At 42.4% G+C, this 19760-nt stretch overlaps 2 protein-coding genes across 14 annotated transcripts in view; one reads left to right on the top strand and one right to left on the bottom strand.

Moving 5' to 3' along the window:
- Positions 1 to 58: 58 nt before the first annotated feature.
- On the bottom strand, positions 59 to 1710 carry LOC109861701 (transcription initiation factor IIE subunit beta). Of its 2 annotated transcripts, XM_020441463.1 has the most exons (5): positions 1506 to 1710; positions 1277 to 1366; positions 912 to 1188; positions 597 to 806; positions 59 to 518 (listed from the first exon to the last, which is right to left on the bottom strand). In XM_020441463.1, the coding sequence occupies exons 2-5, from the start codon at positions 1336 to 1338 to the stop codon at positions 204 to 206; spliced, it is 864 nt and encodes a 287-aa protein (XP_020297052.1). In that variant the 5' UTR covers positions 1339 to 1366; positions 1506 to 1710; the 3' UTR covers positions 59 to 203. The 2 variants fall into 2 exon arrangements, with proteins under 2 accessions (XP_020297052.1, XP_020297048.1); XM_020441459.1 differs by having other exon boundaries at positions 1277 to 1710.
- Positions 1711 to 4239: 2529 nt separating this feature from the next.
- Positions 4240 to 19760, top strand: part of LOC109861901 (glutamate receptor 1) — a 194397-nt gene continuing 178876 nt past the window's right edge. For all 12 annotated transcript variants that reach the window (XR_002251061.1, XM_020441749.1, XM_020441787.1 and 9 more), the window contains exon 1: positions 4240 to 4408. Coding sequence is in view for 11 of the 12 variants with exons in the window: in XM_020441749.1 (XP_020297338.1) it covers positions 4339 to 4408 (70 nt within the window). In the remaining variant the exon portion in view is untranslated. The remainder of the gene's footprint in view (positions 4409 to 19760) is intronic.

Genomic DNA, 19760 nt, shown 5'->3' with positions numbered 1-19760 from the left:
AAAAAAAAAAAAAAAAAAAAAGACAAATATCAATGAGGTATTTCTGTACACGTACAAATGTATTACAAATTTTCTCTATTTGTGGCAAAAGAATATGTGTATAAATCTCTAAACTTCGGTAACATTAATAGTTTACAAGTTTTTAATAGTATACCACATAAAGAGCTTGAAGTATGGCAGACCATATGACATTCTCATTCATTTTAATCATCGTATGTTTCCAAAACGTCTGCCAAATGCTCATTATCTCTTGGCTTTTTAAACTGTTTTCTTCTATTAACAGGCTTCTTTCGTTTAATCGGCGCTGGCTTCTTGAGTCCATGGTCTTGCATTGACCTGATTCCTTGTTTTTCAAGATATTCATCTATTTTCTGATCATCCATAGCGTCCACTGCAACTCCTCTCCACAATTTTTGAAATTCCTCATCTACAGGAAACTGTGCTGTCTTGTCATTATAAAAGAGAATCTTTTTCTTATCAATTGGTCGCATAATAAATAATATTTCGTTTTGTAAACTCTGAAATAAATAATATTAGAATTTTTCGAAGAAACCAGTAACTGCTATCAAAGAAATATATATTTAGGTTATTTTTACTTTTAAATGTTTATCACAATGGGGCAAACTCTCTTGTACATCTTCCAACAATATACCACCAAGACCCTTCAAGTCATGCTGTTTCAAAAGCCTCAGCAGAGATTTCTTATCTTTTATTTTATACATTGGTTTAAAAGCAAATCTATTATCAGATGTTATTTCAATTTTAGGATTTTTTACTAGTGCTTCGGTCTGTAGCCATTGTTTGACCTATAATTAACAAAATAAGAAATAACTATCGATATAAATTTAAAATAAAAGAAATACGCAATAGCTGTAACTATTATTAAACGTACAAAAGTAGCTGTTGCTTACTTTTGATCCCACATCCAATTGATTTGTTTCATCTAAAATTTCATCTAATGTTAATGGATGGTCATCTCCTTCTTGATGCCTTGCTTTCATATGCTTCACTATCTTGGCCAATACACCAAACTTATATTGGGTACCAGCCATGGGTTTATAATTAACCATGTCCAACTTTGGTCCTGTTGATATCAAAGAAGATGGTTTAGGTTTCTTCTTTGGTTGTTCATTTTTCTTTGATGGTTCATCTTTCTTGATATCCTTCTCTTGTTTCTTGCTTTCAATTCTGTAATATATATTTATATTTATTGCATACAATACTTATGTACTGTCTTGAATAAATGAATACAATAAATACTGCAATAAATACTCACACTGGTGTGTTCAGAGCTCGTTTCTTAAAGAGCTCACGTTCCCTGAATAACGCTGGATCCATGCTGTTATACTTTGTTATAGTTCCTATGCTGCAATTTTTACTTTCATATGTATAATTATTCTGTTGAACTGACTAATCACAGTTGACACTTTATTTAAGTTAATCGAAAACGAGTGAAACTAATCTCTTTGGCTAGTTTCAATCAAATGTTTCATAATTAACCTTACTTTTTGGTTAAACGTTCATTTTACTCCCGAATCGAGAAGATCGACAAGAAAACACGTACGTAAAGTTGTACCGCGCGTTCTCGAAAAAAGTGTAAAAATATATATTAACAAGTAAAACGAGTTTTATATCTCTCGGACACAAGTAAAAACAATTTTATTATTTAAAACTTTTGCTGCCCGTTCTCACAGTGTCGAGTGTATCGGAGCGCGGTATATATTGCAATTCTCGATATCGAATCAGCAAGCGGTACAGATTAAAAGTACAGATAGAGCACGGACCAGAACCAAATGTAACCGACTGAGAGTGATCAAGAATACGGCTTCGTAGTTCCACCATACATTACTGGATATATTAGCGCTCGAAAACGGCAGATACGAAAACTCTCTACATAAAATACAGCTCTGAACTCATTGTCAAATCAAAATAATCAAATTAAAATTAAGCCTATTATATATATATATTTAAAAAATATGTATTAATTATTTGCATTACAGGAGCGTTTACATAGATTTGTAGTACTGAAAGTGCAAGCCGATGTAATCGATCATTGCTCATCGATCAAGAATTCGACGGCGCATCGCATCGATTGTACATATCGATATCTTGCGAACTCTTACTCGCTCTCGAACGCGCGACGCACTTCGCGCGCTTTTCGCGTCGGTTCTGCTGCAGCTTTGTGTGTTTTACAATTCTACGTGTTTTCTCTACGATAGTTTTGTTTTACGCTGGCGCGCAACAACATTCGCGGTGTTTTATTTTGTGCTTGGTGTTTCCAAACAGCATAGAAAAGCCAAAGTACGATTAACATCTTCGAAAAAAAAGGTAAAATAAAATTGTGAAACGCACTTTCTGAGAAAAGGATATAACGATACAGTCGCGCCAATACAGCGCGTTGAAAACGATGAGATAAATATTTTTTGCTTTATTTTTTACGTAGTTTTTGCTATTTTACGTTAAATATATATAAAGATATTATATATATATAACGTGATAGCATCAGAATAAACATTAATGCTTTTGTCAAAACTTGTGACAAACTCTGACAACGACTTACACCTTTTGACACGTTAGCATGGTTTCACCGCACTTTGAACTTTTTCAGGAAGGATTTCCATAATTCGCCAGCGTGGACGTATAAAGTTGACCGTCCGACCGCTTAAAACCTCGACGAAGAAAGTTATCCGAGAAACGAGCGAAGACGCGTCGCGCATATATTAGACGGAGACTGTTTGCGACGCGCGGAGCGGCGCTTTCCGGTAAGTTATACCTTATTCTTATGAATTTCCTGGCAAAGAGAACGTTACGCGTGCATGTAATATCGGATACTCTTGCCATCAGGACTAAAGCGGCATTGCGCCGCTCTCTTGTTGTATTGTGTCGTGTAGAGGCTATAAAAACATTATGATGTAACTCCGGCTCTCCGTCTAATGCGCGGTAAATGGACAGCGAGACAGTGAATTAGAGCGTACATATTTAAGAATTCGTTCATTTTTGCGAGAAAAGAGAAAATAGATCTTTGTTTATCAAAACATTTCAACATAATATTTGAAAGACAATGTAATTCTTTTCAAAATTTATTCTGTCAGAATTGTCAATCATACTCGGAATACCGAGAAATGTAAAAAATAATTCTTTTTTTTTTTTTTTATATAGCTTTCATACATTGCAAAAATCCCGAAAATTCGAAACAAACAGATAGAATCGACTTTTAAAAAAATCTATCTTTTGTCAAAAAACACATTGAAAAAAAGTTTGTTTATTCTTTGGACACGTAACATAAACTTCATATAAAGCATTTAGCTATATAAATAGAAAGTGTGTCTAATCAGATTTACATTAAAAAAAATAAAAAATCTTTAAATAGTGCTAATTTGAAAGAAATTGATCTACCATCAACAACTTGCTAAGTCTCGATAATGCGCGTTTCGGCGCGTGCGTATGAATTGTCACACAAAATGCAACCAAGTCGGCACGACCAGCTGTTAACAAATCCGCGAGCGGAAATAAACTCGCGAACCGTTTTAATTCCGGTCTATCGACGGGATACACGGACGCGTGCGTCGCAACGCGTATCGGTGGCGGTATCGGTAGCGCGACGCGGCGCCAGTCAGCAGGTGCGCGGAATATTTCCGAGACGAACACGCGCACCGCGACTATCGTAACATGCGCGTTAAACGTACGCTTCCACCCCGAACTACCGTCGTGCACGAGGGCGCGACAGAGGAAAAGAGGATAGAGCGCATACAGCGGGAAGAAGGATGGGACGTCGGGACGCCAAAAAGAGAGAGAGAGAGAGGAGGTGAGAGTGGATGCTCGCGTCAGTGGTGGCGGAAGTCGCGACGGAGAGCGCGGGTGATTCAGGAGAGGGGTTGGAATCGAGAGCGAGAGCGCTGCAATCCTCTTTCGCAAAAGGAGGACGAAGGGTGGCTGCTGGTTAAGGGAACTCGCGAGCGGGAAAGAGAAAGGAGCAAGACAGTGGGTAGGTGAAGTGAGGAGCAGGGAAAAAGGAGCGAGAGTGAGAGAAGGAGAGAGAAGGGGAAGAGAGAAAGAGGGAGCGTGCAAGCGAGACGGAGAACAGAGGGATGCTGGGGCGGTTCAGGCGAGACCGAGTTCACGCCGAGTGGAGTACGGCAGTTTGTGTCAGACCACGGAGCTCGGAAGATGCTCCCGCTTGTTCACGTGAGGGGTGGACCACCCTTGTCGCGACGGCGTCGTCGCGCCACCGCGTTCCCTCTCGGTGCCATCACGTCGTCGCACGTACCCGGAGAGACCGAGGGGCACGCGAAAAACGCCGGTGCTGGTGGAATCAACAAACCAGTATCAACTGCCACAATGATGACCATGGCCTTAACCGTCCTTTTGATCTTGGTACCCGCCGCGTTTCCGGACAAGATTACAATTGGTGAGTGTGTGTGTTTGTGCGTTCGTACAACACATCATTAACATTATGTAGTTCGCACAACAAGCGGTTGTATATACACGGCAATTCCTCGAGTGATAGACCTAACTCGGTATACAGTTGTAGATGTTTCCGCGCGAGACGCGCCGAGTTGAGTGCTCAGCCGGGCTCAGCCTCGTCGAGCACGTCGGCATAAGGGTTACTGAACCCGGGGGGTGTACATAACCCGCCGTATATGCAAACATACCGTTTGCTTATGTATTCTAAATACCGGCGCGGCATGTTCCAGCAATAACACCGGCTTCTACTTTCGTTCGCCTTCTCGAGACGACGTCACGTCGATCGCGCCGTCAGAAAAATTGCCAACGAAATAAATAGATCCCGAATGTGCATGACGCGATCTCTATCTCGTAGCGCCATTGCTTCAATCGTAATCGCATACGAAAGTTTTCGTTCGAATTTATTGTACGCGACATTTTAACACATTTTTTTGAAATTATATTTTAGACCTGATGTGTGACGATTCGCCGTACGAAATAATAGTATAGAACTTGAGTCATAATAAAACTCTCTGAAAACAGAAATCTGTCGATACCGTATGATATATGTAGCAGGTTAAAGAAACCTTTCTTGTTTCACGCCTTTTTTGCATTTCTTACGTATCAGTACCGTTGTGACATTCTCTCACAAGTGTTTAATATTTTCATTTCCTCGGTGTTTCGTTCTTTGTAAAGAAGTAACATTTTTCTAGCCGATTTATTTCAAAAGATTGTCGAACATTAACGTTTTTTGTTTATTTATATTTTATCACGCGCGATTGAGTATTACATGTAAAATGTTAAAAATAATATCCAAATTTTTCGTGTACGCGAAAATTAAATTAGCAATACAGCTATGTTCTCGTTACACGTTACACACATTTACATATTTAAATCCACTTATTTTTTCATAAATAACTACGGTGTATAAACAATTTTTTTTCATCATAAAGTATTTTTTACATTTTTACATAAATTATTACGTACGTGCGTTGTGTTTCTGGAACGTTCCTAAAATTACAAAATTTTCGAAAGATATCGAAACTTTCACACGGAGAAACAATATACAGTATTTACCAAAGAATATTTACTAGCGCAATACGTAAAAATATATATATATAGAAACAAACTCTGGTAGAAAGTACAAGTTCTTTTCCATCTTGGACAAAAAGTTCCTTCTGTCTGTTATTTTGATAGAAAAATATTGACAAACAATTATGGATCTATAGATGATTTAGCTGCGAGATGTACGGGTTCCTATTGAATCTCTTTTACGGTTTGGAAACGGAGAGATATGAGAAAATAAGAAGCCAAAGAGCGCGGGTAAAGAAAAGACACAGGACGAACGATTGGGAAAGTTTCTCATTCGAGGGAAAAGGGAATCGAACATGTCACGGCGATCTCAAACTCACACGCGAAAGTTTTTTCTGCAGGCAGCAATCGAGTTTTATAAAAAAAAACAAAAAAAAAAAAAAAACAAAAAAAAAAGAAAAACAAAAAAACGTAAAGCGTTTTCACAAGCGTTACTCGAAAAATATACAGATGGCATAAATACTACCGGACGCAGTCTGTTCTGATAAATATTGGAAGCTTACAAAACATTTTTTTATTGTCAATAACATCGCTCAATGTTTAACTTTTTACGTACTTTTACTGCACGTTTATTTATATTTCGACGTATGACTCGCATAAATATTGTCGTCGCGATACGCGTTCACATCATTACCAATATTACAGATACAAACATTTTTCGTGTTTCCAACTGTTTTCGACGGATGTGATATTACGATATTTTGATGTGTACTCAGAGAGCGCGGTCGTGCTATAACCCGGGAAAATATATATATATATATGTATATGTATATATGTATACATACATATATATCTCGACATGTCGAGATTGTAGTACTGCGTATGTGTAATAGCAATAGCGGTTAATCAATTGATTTGTACCAGCACGTCTGTGTTTGAAACCTGTTTCAAACCGTTACGTATAAATACTTGATATTTTTAACTCGATATATACCCCGTTAGATATCTCTCTCTCTCTCACTCTTCATAACAGCTTACATTCCAGTGTATGTTGTGTATATTATCTTCCGCTGTCGAAAATTAATTCCGATATCGATGCGTGTGTTAACTGATCGGTTTGGATTGTGAAGTAGTATTATTCAGAACTGAAATTATACTCGACTACGAGAATTTGTACGACTTATTTGTCTCCCTTTCTCTCTCTCTTCTCTTAAATCACGCTATGTGCATCAAAATAATTGCCTGGGATAGCAACGAACCGCGAGGCGCGAATTAACACAGAACGACAAAGTGCAAATTCCGTAATGAATGAAGATATTAAAAATTGGCCGAATGTCATACGGTAGTTCGTACATTTTTAAACGTAATGACATGCGCACACACGGGGGCGCGCAGAAATAACGTCCATAGAAATAATGTCACACAACAAATGGAGCAATGCAATTTAATCGGTATCCATGAATGGCGCGCATCTGCTCGCGCGTAGTCGAAAATCGAAACGTATTGTAATTAAATCGAGCCATCAAAAAGCGTTTAGCAAGGTTCGCATGAATTGTGCAAAATATTACTGACGCCGATGGATTACCGCGCTGTGCGAATGTTTTCCGTCGTTCTTCTATCCTCATAAAATATTCCGCCTAGCTCTTGTGTGCCCGCTCTCTTGTTCTTTCGCCCGAGCTTGTCGACACACTCGCTCGTCTCTTTTCTTCTCGGCTGTTTCCCCTCGCGATCAGAAATCCTTCGATAAAGTCCACTGCTTGTAGAGATGCGAACGAGATGCTCGTTTAAAAGCACGACGGATTATCGGCATTGCCGATTTTAAGGGCCGGGCAAAAAGAATGGGTGAGAAATGGAGAAACTGGCGGAACTAAAACAGAGACAAGTACATATAGCATTGACATAGAAAGGAAGAGAAGAACAGTGCAGAGAGAAAGGGTATACCGTGAAGCACGTTGAGCGAGCGGTGAATAATGAATGTCTATAGAAATGACGGCATCTCTCTTCCGCAGTTATGCGAATGAGGAGAAAGCGGTAGTAGGTAAGTCGACGAAAAGACGAGGAAGGTTGTGGCAAGGGAGAGACGGCCGTGACGTCGACACGATGTAGCGTACGTTATGCATAGGGTTCGTTGCCTCGTTGAATTATACCGCACACGTGGACTACGTTTTCTTTCTCTCGTGTCGTTGCTTCAAAGAAAACGCGTTGCTAGAGCAAGTGCGTGTGTTAGAAGGTGCGTGCGAAAGGGACAGTGAAAACATCGGGGAAAGATAAACGGCTGACCTCGATTTGCGCTCGACGCATCGGATATCAACGCTCCAGTTAACATCCGCGCGATGCACACGCGCCGTTGGCGCGTTTTTTCATTAAAGCTGTAAAATTAATGCGCATGCAAGCGTGCATTCGTAAAAGCGCAGGTTTTCAGACTTCGTTTTTTCATGTTTATTACGCTCGGCTATAAGGTAGCGCTAAAATAGTGCCGAGCAATTGTAACGTCGCAAAAACGATATTTTCCGCCGCATAAACAACAAGCATCAGCGACAATTAACATGGCTCTCCACTTTGCGACACAAGACATCTTAGCAATATAATACGTCAAATTTCTCTCTTTACTCTTAATAAAATTTAAAAAATTCTAAAATATACATAAATATATATATATATATATATATATGTATATATATCTTTATTATGCACGAGTCGGTATATCTCCGCACATGTGAAGATATGCAGCGGAGATTATTAAAAGATTTAATCGAGTGAGGCAGCAAGTACTCGAGGCGTTTTCGGAATGATACATATATATATATACACACGTATGTATCCAGAATGCGCATCCACTAGCCGTATCGTGGCACACGGTTAAAGATACTCGGCGTGTGATGCCTTTGTGAAGGAAGGCAAGGGCATCTACCACTCAGGCGGACCGCGTCAGTCGCCTAATACGATTAATAGCACGACGTTGCCAGACAAGGGAGACAGGAAACCCGTAGCGTCCGCGTCTTTCCATGGAACCTTCCTCGCACATCGTCGAAGAATTTGCCTTCCCGGTTGCCAGAGGCCGGCAGGAAGACGAAATCGAATTTTCGTGCGTTCGAGGTATTGCGCGAGTTAAAACGGAAGTCAGAGAGAGAGAGAGAAAGAGAGAGAGAGAGAGGGAGAGAGGGAGAGAGAGAGAGAGAGAGAGAGAGAGGAAATTCTTGCTCTGCATCAGGAGGATTCAAGCATCCGCACTGCCTTCGTTTGAAAGTAAGCGATTTAATGGTCAAACGGCCGAAATGAGTTCTTAGAACTATGCGGACAATTTTCTTATATCTCTCGATAGACGGGAAAAAGAAGTTATTTAATTGTGCGCAATTGCGACTTATTATTATTACGCGTATCTCTCTTCTCAAGAACAACGTAGGAGAAAGACGCAAGAGAAAGATCCGCTTAATGGTATAATGGACTTGTGAAACTTCGTTAATAATTACGATATTAAAAAATGTAAATTTCTCCTGTGATGCGAAATGGTTCTAGTTGCACACTGATATAATTTCCGAGATGAGAATTAAACGGAGTTACACAGAGCAGAGAGAAAGAGAGAGAGAGAGAGAGAGAGAGGGAGAGAGAGAGAGAAAGAGATAAATTAGTGTTGATGCTTGCAGCAAGAATTTCCCTATTATCCTTATTGCGATCGGGATACAAAGGAGAGCGTTCGACGAGCGAGCAACGTTGGAAACGTCGGAATGTCCTCGTGCGTGGTGCATCCGACTGCCAATTTATTGTTCGCATAATCGGCCGCGCAATCGGGCCGCGCGCGTTATTCGGGCGGCCGTGTAATGCCAGGTCGAGCTGCGCTGTGTTTCTATAATTGATGCATTGCCCTCCCTATTAGAATGACAAAACCGTTGGCTCGTATACGGTCATCGACGCATATTCCACCCCGGGGGGTTTGAACACGAGACCACTTCGCGTCGGTATATTCTCTCTTCTCTCTTCTCTCTCTCTCTCTCTCTCTCTCTCTCTCTCTCTCTCTATCTATCTATACCCCGCAGCGGCAACACCAACGCACCATCGCGCTCTCTCGGAGCGCGGTTCTGTGTTAAAGCTATTAATATAGAAATTCGAGCCCGCGAATTTGCGAAATTTGCCGCGGCCGAAGATTCCGCGGTTTCATTTCCACGATGATGCGATCGCATTTCGGTCGATTCGCTTCACCAAACCCTTCCCGGTGTTTCGGAGGCTCTCCGCTAAACTCGATGAGTGGCCGCGGCTCTCACGGTCAATTTGCAGTACTTTTAGATTATCAGGTTTAGAGCCCCGCAATGAGAGGAAAGCGGAAAGAGTTGCACACAGAAGTGAAACGTATGTTTCAGATATATGAATATGTGTATTTATTACCGCCTGCGCGCATACACCGCTGCCGGAGAAAAGAGGATTATGTGGCTTTGTTGCGGGGATGAAAATAAAAGTCGCGCTGGGATAATCTGCGGCGCGTAACTCGGCAAACGGGACTTTTTCGCGACGTCTCTATTAATTCTCGCGATTTCTCTAAACATAATGCGAGGCTTTTGCCTCGGGTTTATTCGGACCTGATAAATCGCATTGTAACGGGCCGGACGCAATCGGATTTTAAGTGAAGAACACTGATTTACTTCCGCTCGCTTCTATTTGGTCTACTAATTCTCTTGGACGCCACGAAACAATTACTCTTGCGCCCCCCGGCTATAATTTACTTGGATCGCGAGTTTTTAACTTCAATCCAATTCACCCTTGCAATCTTCTTCACTCGGCTGCTCTTATTCGAGAGAGAGAAAGAGAGAGCTAAGTCGCCTCTCTCTAAGAATTTCTGCTGAGAGAAATACACAAGAAATACAAGAAAGACACATCTATCTATATATACAGAAGACGGTTACAATGCGTATTTTCGTATAATCGCAACAAGCTTCGCAGAATTCCATCTAATTGGCGACTTAGCATGTTGCTATTGAACTCGGCAGTGGCGGCAGCGTGTTCATTCGTTTTAACAGGATAACAATAATACTTATAACAATAATACTTTGAAAACACTCGCGTATGCATTTAGATGCGCCTTGTGCGCTTGTCATACAATATAACGCTAGTCGCGGGGCTGTCTGGTTGTTGAGCATCAATGTCGATGGAACGCATATCCATTTGTGTTGCGGAATAACGTCACCCACGTACGCGCCCTGGTACGGCCGTGTTATAGACTGTATCCGCCATTACTATCGTTGCGGCAATAGCAGAAACGTGGAAGCATCAGAGACGACCGCGAGTAATCTGATATTACCGAGCCGCTTTCCCTCCATGAAGCTGGTATGTCTTCACAAATATAGAGAGAGAGAAATATAGTAAATTTCAACCAATAGGAGCTTATTGCTACGAAAAGCGTATTTATTATTGTATTCCCACAACACTCTCACAATATTATGCGTGTACATTTCCGTTCCACATAAAGTTATTTCCTCCCGCATTATCGACAATTATGTTTATTATACATACACGTAATTTCTTCAATTCTCAAATGTTCTGTGACCGATCTGTGCGTTTGTTAGTTGAAAAGCTACAATTACCAGAGAGACCGTATCTTCTCGTATATTGATTTCCTTTATAGAGATTAATTTAACGCTCTGAAATTCTGTTGCGAATCAAAAAAACACGGTTCAATTGACTACCCGGATATTGTATGACGTTCGATTGATTGTTTCTTGTTTCGTCTCGAAATTTCAATTGTTTTTTTTTTTTTTCGCGCACTCACTCGAGTATTTTTCGCGTGTACAGCGCACGTTGTTCGCGATGTCGCATGCATCTTCCGTCACACATGGGAATAACGTTACCGTTAGGTACAAGTCTGCTTACGTGCGTCTCTCTCTCTCTATCTATCTCTCTCTTTCTCATCTCCTATATATGGGATACACGACCGCATATACGTTATCTATGATAGCTCGCAGTGGAAAATGTCAGTAGCTAGACCGCCGAGTGTAACCTGACGCCGCGGAACCGCTTTTCCACGATGCCACAGTAGACGGCTTCGACGATATCTGACCAATGGTCCGTAGCAAATGCGTACAACGCTGTTGCATCTGCGATGATGTTGTAACGTGCACTTAATTTTACATTACGGCGTGACTATATTTTACGAAACGTGGCGTTTTGTTATAATGCAATATAATGCAAATTGTTGGATGTATTTATAGAATAGTTAAAACGGAAAAATCGTTTTATATCATTGCGCAAAATAAGTATACATAAAACTTAATAATTTAGATTTACTTGTATGATTATTCTAATGTTCACGTAATATAATAAGTATCTATATTAAGAAGAGTTTTACTCGCACTTTCTCTAAGCATTCTTAAGTCTTTTCGAAAAAACATTTTTACTTTCTGTTTATCTGAATCTGAATGATTAAAAGAGTTGGAGAGAATTTGCCGGAGAAGTCGATAAAGAAAAAAGAAAATGTTCCTTGAACGATAACTCGCCGCGGTTACGCAGGATACCGTCTGGCGCGCGAAGATTGCAAAGGGGTTAGCGGTGTGGGATATCGTGCGGCGAGAGTAGCGGAAAATAAAAGACGAAAAGTAAAAAAGAGAAAGAGAAAGAAAGAAAACGAGAAAGAGAACAAAAAAAGAAGATCGGTGGAATCAGTTGGGGAGGAAGTAACGCGGGAGCAAGCAGTAATGTCATAGACCGACTTGGAGACGTTTGCACAGGAAGTCAGACTAGGTGAGATGAGAAAAGGAGACGGCAAAGAGAGGGTGAAAGTGTGTGCGACCGCGAGTGGGAGAGAGATCAGCGAGAAGAGAAGGGAAATAGATCGGCAGACGAATAGATAGATAGGGAAAGAAACGAAAAACGGAGAGACGCGGATAGATGGCTAGATAGGTAAGCGGAAAAGGGGAAAAAGAATTACCATGAAAGTCAGCGAAGGTGAGAAGAGCACGCGGCAAGATCCTCCGTGGTGGTGGGTAAGGGAGACATAAGACGCGTGTGAGCTTTTCCTAGTCGAAACGCGATGGCGTAGGAAAGAGGGAGCGAAATATAAGGGAGATCGAAGAGATGGAGAGAAGCAGGAAAGAGGGGAGGGAGAGAATACGTCAGTAGTGGTTGCGTGAGGAAATGGTAGAGCCGGGAGTAGAAACGGGACAGGAATAGGGGGATCGATGCTTGACTCCGTCGGGTTGGTACCTATATCCTTTCCCACCCTTCCTCTCCTGGCGGCTCTGGAAGCCGCCACCGACGCCGCACGGCCATTTGCCAGCTTCTTCTTGCTCGAGGTCCGGGACGGTTATTAAAACCCGCGTGGACCTCTCCTCCCCCAGAAGTCGAGTCCCGTCATCGGCGGGCAGAAAGAAGCGAGGAACGGGGGCAAGAGAGCAGTAAGAAGGTTGTGGAGGCGAGGCTGAACTTTTCCCTACTTCCGATTCTTTGTCGGAATTTAATTAAGGCCGCGACAAGGAGCGCAACGTCGTTTCGAAGATCGGCCGCCGGCTCGTCGTCGTCGTCGTCGTCGTCGTCGTCGTCTCTTATAATATCGTGCTTATATTACCGACACCGCCGCGCTATCACGAACCGATTAATGCCCGAGAAGGTAATACGTCGTCCGTGCAAGAACACCGCATTGTCGTCGTACGACGCGCCAGTACCGTCTTCTTCTGTTTGCACTCGAGTCACGTACCACGAGAATTCTCGTGGCTGATAGTCGCTTGTTCAAGAAATAGACGTAGCGTATGCCCGGATGCATAATGTGTCATTTCTTCGCGAGATGTGAACTGTATACGTTTGCATTGCATCGCATTATGACATTAATAACAAATTAAAATAGCAAATTAAATATGGCTTCAATTTAATCAAACTGTGTCTCATTAATATTTACGAATGCGGTATATATACGAGGAAACTTGAGAAATTGTAATTGTATAAAAGGAAGTCAAGTTTAACAAACGCAACAATTAATAACATCATTTAACAATTTAATAACATTGTTTTAATACATAACGTCGCTCATTTATAACGATTAATATAGAAACAATTCATTAGGATAACAGATAATTGTACAGTTATACTTTCGTTTTATTATTCCGTTGGAAATTTTATGCAATTACCTGCCTGTATCAAGAGCATTTAATAAACTTACAAATTCATATCTGGAGAGAGAAACAACTATTACGTATAGTAGCGGTAGTCGACGACAGGAATCATTTTCCGACCCTTTCCACCGTGAACCCCCGGCGTTCAAGTTTAAACGGGAGTGTATGAAAGCAGAAATAAACGGAAACGGGAAGCGCGCGGAGCGGGAAAGGGATCTCGCCCCTTTTGAGAGGCGCGGGCGTGCTTCATGTTGAAGAAGAACATCCCGAAAGCTGGCGTCCCGGTCGTAATTTTCCCGCTTTGGTAGCTCTGTTACGAGTTACCCCCGGCGGGTTGGCAGAACGACCGAAAACCCACTTGGCAGACCACTGCGGCTGGGGAGAACATGACATGGGGCGCCGCGCTATCCTCCCGTTAGTGCCGGGCCCTTGCGGACCGCATTACTGTTTCGCGCGCGATATTCGTATTTACACGCCATACGTCAGAACGTCCGAAGTGGCTCGCGCGCTATACACGGTTTCCACAAAATAGAAGATGGTCCCGAAAACAGGAGATCAAGCCCGTCACACGTGCGCCGTCACTCGAATGTACGCAAATATTTATCAAGTACACACCATTTCGATTTTCCGATTCGGAACGTTGCGGATATCCATCGATGGCCAGACGGAAATGCAATGTTTAAGGAATAACTTAGCAAGCAAAGATATATTGAGGAGATGTGACGAGTGTTTTAAATGCGATAAAATTTTTATTACAGTGTTACCGTGTGTTATTTAACACGGCATACATATATAAATGAGAATTTTATAATGCAAAACTCTACTTGCAAGCTAAAAATTTTGTCATCTCAACTTTGTCTTGCGTCTGAAATGCAATGAAACACAAAAATATCAAAGAATGGCGAAGAATATATACGTGTATATATTATATGTACATATACACGTATATATCTACCATTTTATAACAAGTGAACGATGATGGTCTCACACGCAGGACGGTATAAATACTCGTAACGCGCATATCATTGCATTGTTTCCGCCGGGCGATATTTACCGCAAGCGCCACTCTCGCAGAGAGAGAATGAGCATTCTTGTAATAGCGGCTGAATTCGGCGTGGCGCATAAGCTTTTATCGTAAAGCTGCGAACGAGATAGAGAGCGGAGCAGTATCCGGACGGTGGCCTTTAATGGCGGAGATTATCTAAGATAGTAGATATCGCGCGGGGGAGTAAATTCCATGGATGGCCAAGACTCTACACGGCCAGAGGATACTTCCTACGATATTTTATCGCCCACCGTGCGTGATACGACGGCCCATTAATCCTGTTCTTGTTCACGGACTGCCGTTTCTTTCTCTCTCTTTCTCTTTCTCTCGTCTTCTCTTTGTGCCATCTCTTCTTTCTCTCGTTTCGATCGTCCTTCTCTCTTCTTCACTCTCTTCGTGACTGTCCTCAGCCGGAAAGATGATAACAGGGCCGTGGAAACAGTTTGTTACGTGGCACCGAAAAGGCGCGACATGAGAAAGAGAGAAAGAGAGAAAGAGAGACTCGCGCTTTTCGGACCGGTTAATATTTTTAAGAACCTCTCCTCTCTCTCTCTCTCTCTCTCTTTTTCTCTTTCTCCTTCAGAGTAGCAAACCTGAAACCCTCCCTGAATCATCTGAGACAGCTTTATTTGCGACCGTCACGTCGGCTTCGGCGACTGTATACCTCACCCTCTCTTGTATCGCTCCCGATATATAATAACGTGTCGTAAATGTCATTCACAACTTTTTGATCGAGTGTTCTGAAAAATGTACCTTACGTATAAGCTACACGCGAATATTACCGTCTGTAGGAAAATTGACATTACAATTTTATGTTTCTGGAAAAGTCGCAGAGGGACCATCTTGAGGTTCGGGGACCACCGCACCCTGTGTGTGGAGCTTTGCATATTGTTACCACAAAATTCAGTGGCATTCTGCAGGTTTTACATATTGTTTCCACAAATCCCGGCGAGTCTTGTTTAGAATCCCAGGTGCGTTGTATTTCTGGCACGAAAAGTACCTCAAAAGGGCACGTTAAACAAGAGAAAATATCCAAGCGCTACGCCGAGGATGAAGCGGCCGCGCGAATGTAGAGAAAATTAGATAGCGTTATATAGCGCGGGTTTATATATGGAGACGAATGAGAAAGAACCACCGCGTCCAATGCGTATGTACGCGCGCGGCTGTTCCGCGTCTCGCGTTTTGCGTTTTCTCCGTATGTAATGGGAGGTTAACTCGCGAGTTACAGCACACCAAACTTGACTCCGGTTTTGCCTTTAGCGGGCGGATTAGTGCGGCTTCGCTAGGATTCACGGCGGCGCTTAATCATTTTCATTGCCCTCGGTATGCTGCCATCTCGAGAACGCGAGTAGGATGAGATGTCGGGAGAGGGTTGGAGTTGAAGAGGGAAGCCGAAACTCTCTCGACGCGACCGTCTGTCGCTACTGCGTCGTCTACAGACGACGTATAGCGAGCGCCGCAGCAATCGAATTATCACATAGACACTAGAAAAACGGAGGAGACTAACTTTTACCTAGGTACGAGTGTCTTGAGAAAATGTTATCCAGCTTCGGCCTTCGTCTTTTATATAAGCTAGTTTCCTCACGGTATCTGATATTCTACAAACTCCTAATGGTTCTGTATTAAACATCTCTCGTAGTCTTTAACGAACATTATTCATACAGCAAATTTCTTTTCTTTAATAGAAAAGTTTTTTCTTGTAATTAAAAAACAATCTTTAAAAGTCCGGAAGAACCCGTACCATAGTTGAAAAGAAAGTTACATCATCTTTATATACATATATATGCAGTCAGAGAAAAACTGATTAATTCTATATATCTATCTCTCATTTCTATTGAACACTTATATGTATGCGTATACAGCCAGTATTTTCTTATCTCTTGAAAGATACTGGAGACGTTCGCAAAAAGATGTTGACTGTTTCTGAGAGACGCCCGTAATAAGCGAGCGCGCTTCAGCTGCCTCCGTGTTTCGTGCGCGCGGTGGCAAGTTAACTCGCGAGTTACAACCACCGCCGGTGTCTCTGATTTTGCCTTTGGCGCCGGATTAGAGCGGCTTTGCCGGGATTCAGGGTGGCGCTTAATCATTTTCATTGCTCTCGGTACATTGCAGTTCCGAGAGGTGGGTGAATCGCGATAAAACGAAGACAAGAGGGGAGAAGTAAAATTTAGTCTTAGTTCCGGATTCTACGTAGCATCAGAGAAAACTCGCAAATGTCTCTGGAAAATAATGTCCACATTTGCGAGAGAAACACGCGGTTAAAAAAAAAAAAAAAAAAAAAAAGAGAAAAAATCTTCAAAGAGTCCAAACGACGAGTAAAACCGATCTTGGAGTCGGTGCTGCTCTTTCGCATTTGCATGCGCGCGTTTCCGCGGCGTTCGAGTTGTAAAACGCGTGCATTGAGGCGTAACTGGGCATCGTTAGGACGCTTGTCGGGCATAAAATTGCGCCGTGATATTTAAAGAGCGGTAATGCACGTTGGGATAAAATACGAGTACCTCTGGAAATATGTATCCGAGCGCGCTCTTTATGGCGATATATGACGCGTGCTTCGCCCGAGGGTCGCGTACGGCGCGGCAAAAGTTTACTGCAGTTTGAAATTGTGTATTCGGAAAATAACTCGAGCGGCTTGCAGCCAACAAACCGAGTTTGAGCATCGAGTAATTTCCAAGATGACAATTTTGGTAGATAATATTAAATGTTTCAAGATATATATAAGTATCTAAAAGTAAATACTTGAAAAAAAGAAAAGAGATCAACGAACATTCGGTTCTGAAAAAAACATTATTCTGCTTGGTAGACGATAATAATTTACATTACTATAACTTTACATTATGTACATACACAACGCGGATGAAAGATTTTGTCAGCAAAAAAACTGGGATCGAGATACAAAAACACGCGTAATAATTGATTGTTGCAAGACACTGTATATAGTTGTACAAATACGGTGGATTTTTTTTCAACCTTTCGATGTTCAGTGTTCATGAACCGTGTGCGGGAAGAACTCACCGGTTCGTATAATCGTTGGCGTCGCAACAATTCCAAGCAGCCGTTAAGAAATTTCCGCGGAAGACGGCGACCCGAAACTTCATCTAATACGAATTCATACGCATAGTTTCTTCGTATGAATTCCCAAGTAGGCCATGCTATATACCAGCGAGAAGAGAAAGAGAGAGCGGGTCGACTATTGCGACGACTGTAGATACCGAGAGCTGTTTTGGATTCGCGACGAAACCGCGTAGGAAATCGAGATGAAGTCGGAGAAATGAGAAGACGACTGAAATAGGTCCGGATAAGAAAAAGGTGGAGTGGCGATACGGCGAGGCGTGACGACCAAGGAAAGAGCGGTGAGGGGTCGCATATGAGGGAAGAGAGGAGCTAAGGGACCGCGCGTCCTGTATCGCGGCGAAAGATAGCAAAGTTTTCCGCAGCGTGCATATACCTGTACTACTTGCTGTTGGAAAAAAGAGAAAAATAAAAAAAAGAGAGGTTGACGGGAGTTGAGAGAAGAAAGGTTTAGGGACGAGGAAGAGTGTGTGTGTGTGTGTGTGTGTATGAACGAGAGAGAGAGAAGAGCTTGAGTGACGGTGTTTAAAGAATCGCGCGGTTGTAAGTTCGCGCGAGTTTGAAGATTTAAGAAAACGTGGGGCGCAGACACGACAAAAGCAAAGCCGAGGAATGTTTCTGTATTATTACACGACTGCCGTTTGTGTATCCAATCGCGCCGGGAGCCTGCAGTAATATTATGAAAATATCGCGGAGACTGTGCCGCTACCGCTGCTGCTTCTCGTTTGAACAAGTAACAAGGCGTGAAATTACGAGTGGTATTATCTCGCGGTGCGATTGGCAGTGTTCGCCGGCGGCAAACTCAGTCCCGCGGAAGTCGGCGAGATAAAATAATAAATCTGTATGTTTATTTAGTCTAGAAATTCTCTGGCAAACGCGACAATGAAAATTTTAATGACTTCCCGCGGATGCTCGCGCGTTCTCCACAGCACTTGCCGAGTCTGCGCCTCTGGAGTGCGCTGGGGGAGGCAGGTTGGAAGGAGCCCAGAAGAGCCCCGAAAGAGGAGCAGACTGCTCGCGAAGGGACGTCTTCACCCTTTTCCACCTCCTTTCTTGGAAATTATAATCGTGCCACTTACCGCGGCACGGCTCGCTCGTTTCTGCGTTTCTCTTCCACCCTTTCTTCCTCTTTTCTCTCCTTCACTCCTCCACTCTTCTCTCTCTCTCTCTCTCTCTCTCTCTCTGTGTCTATCTATCTATCCCTTTCTCTCTCTAGCTCCCTGCACAATCTGCCTTTGCGGACCGTTGATTTCGTTCTGCGGTAATTGTGTTTACGGAACGACACGCGAGTTACAGGGCTTTGTAATTCCATGAAATTGTCGACCCTTCGTCAAGCCGTCGCGAGAGATCAACGTACGTTCTCTGGTACGGAACAGCGGACACCAAAGTGTTTTTCAGCTCGTCGGATGGATTTTATACTGAAATGTGCGGAGATCCATTTTTGGCGTCTTCGGGAGTTGCCACGCAGAGAAACTCGGAAGACGACTCCCGCGGGAAAGATACAAACTTTGAGTCGTTTTAACGTCGCAAAATTAGCTCAGATTCCAACGAGATATGTATGTAAAGCGCGACGCAGAGGAGAGAGAGAAAGAGAGAAAAAAAAAGAAAGTAGATCAGCCGTCGCCGGCAAGAACATATTTCGCGCTCAATCTCGTAAACGAAATATTTTCGCAGGGGATCCGTTCTCTCAGTACGCAGAGCAAAATTCAGTTTCGCGAGAAGAAATGATACATTTTTTTAAGGATCTCGTGCAGGATGTGTTAAAAATGCTTTTAAAGCGAAAGGGACGGTAATGCGCGCTATAAATTACTTTTTGGCCTGAGAGCTTTTTGCGAAAACATCATGGCGCGTCGCGTGCGTGCGCTTTGCTTAGCTTCTTCGTAAATAAATTCAAGTTAATTCTTCAGCGCGCAAGCGACGTGATCGATAAACCGAAACTATACATTTACTTCAAGATTGCAAGATGAGGATTTTCTAATATATATTCTGAGTTTGACGTTTTACAAATTTTATACGAGACGGAGAATGACGACGGATGAGCGCGGAGTCGTTTCCGTTTGCTACGTAATGGTCCTCGTAAT

The sequence above is a fragment of the Pseudomyrmex gracilis genome, unplaced genomic scaffold (assembly GCF_002006095.1).
Source record: "Pseudomyrmex gracilis isolate BER0280 unplaced genomic scaffold, ASM200609v1 scaffold_9, whole genome shotgun sequence".
Lineage (NCBI taxonomy): Eukaryota > Metazoa > Arthropoda > Insecta > Hymenoptera > Formicidae > Pseudomyrmex > Pseudomyrmex gracilis.
This window is presented reverse-complemented; position numbering and strand designations above follow the sequence as displayed.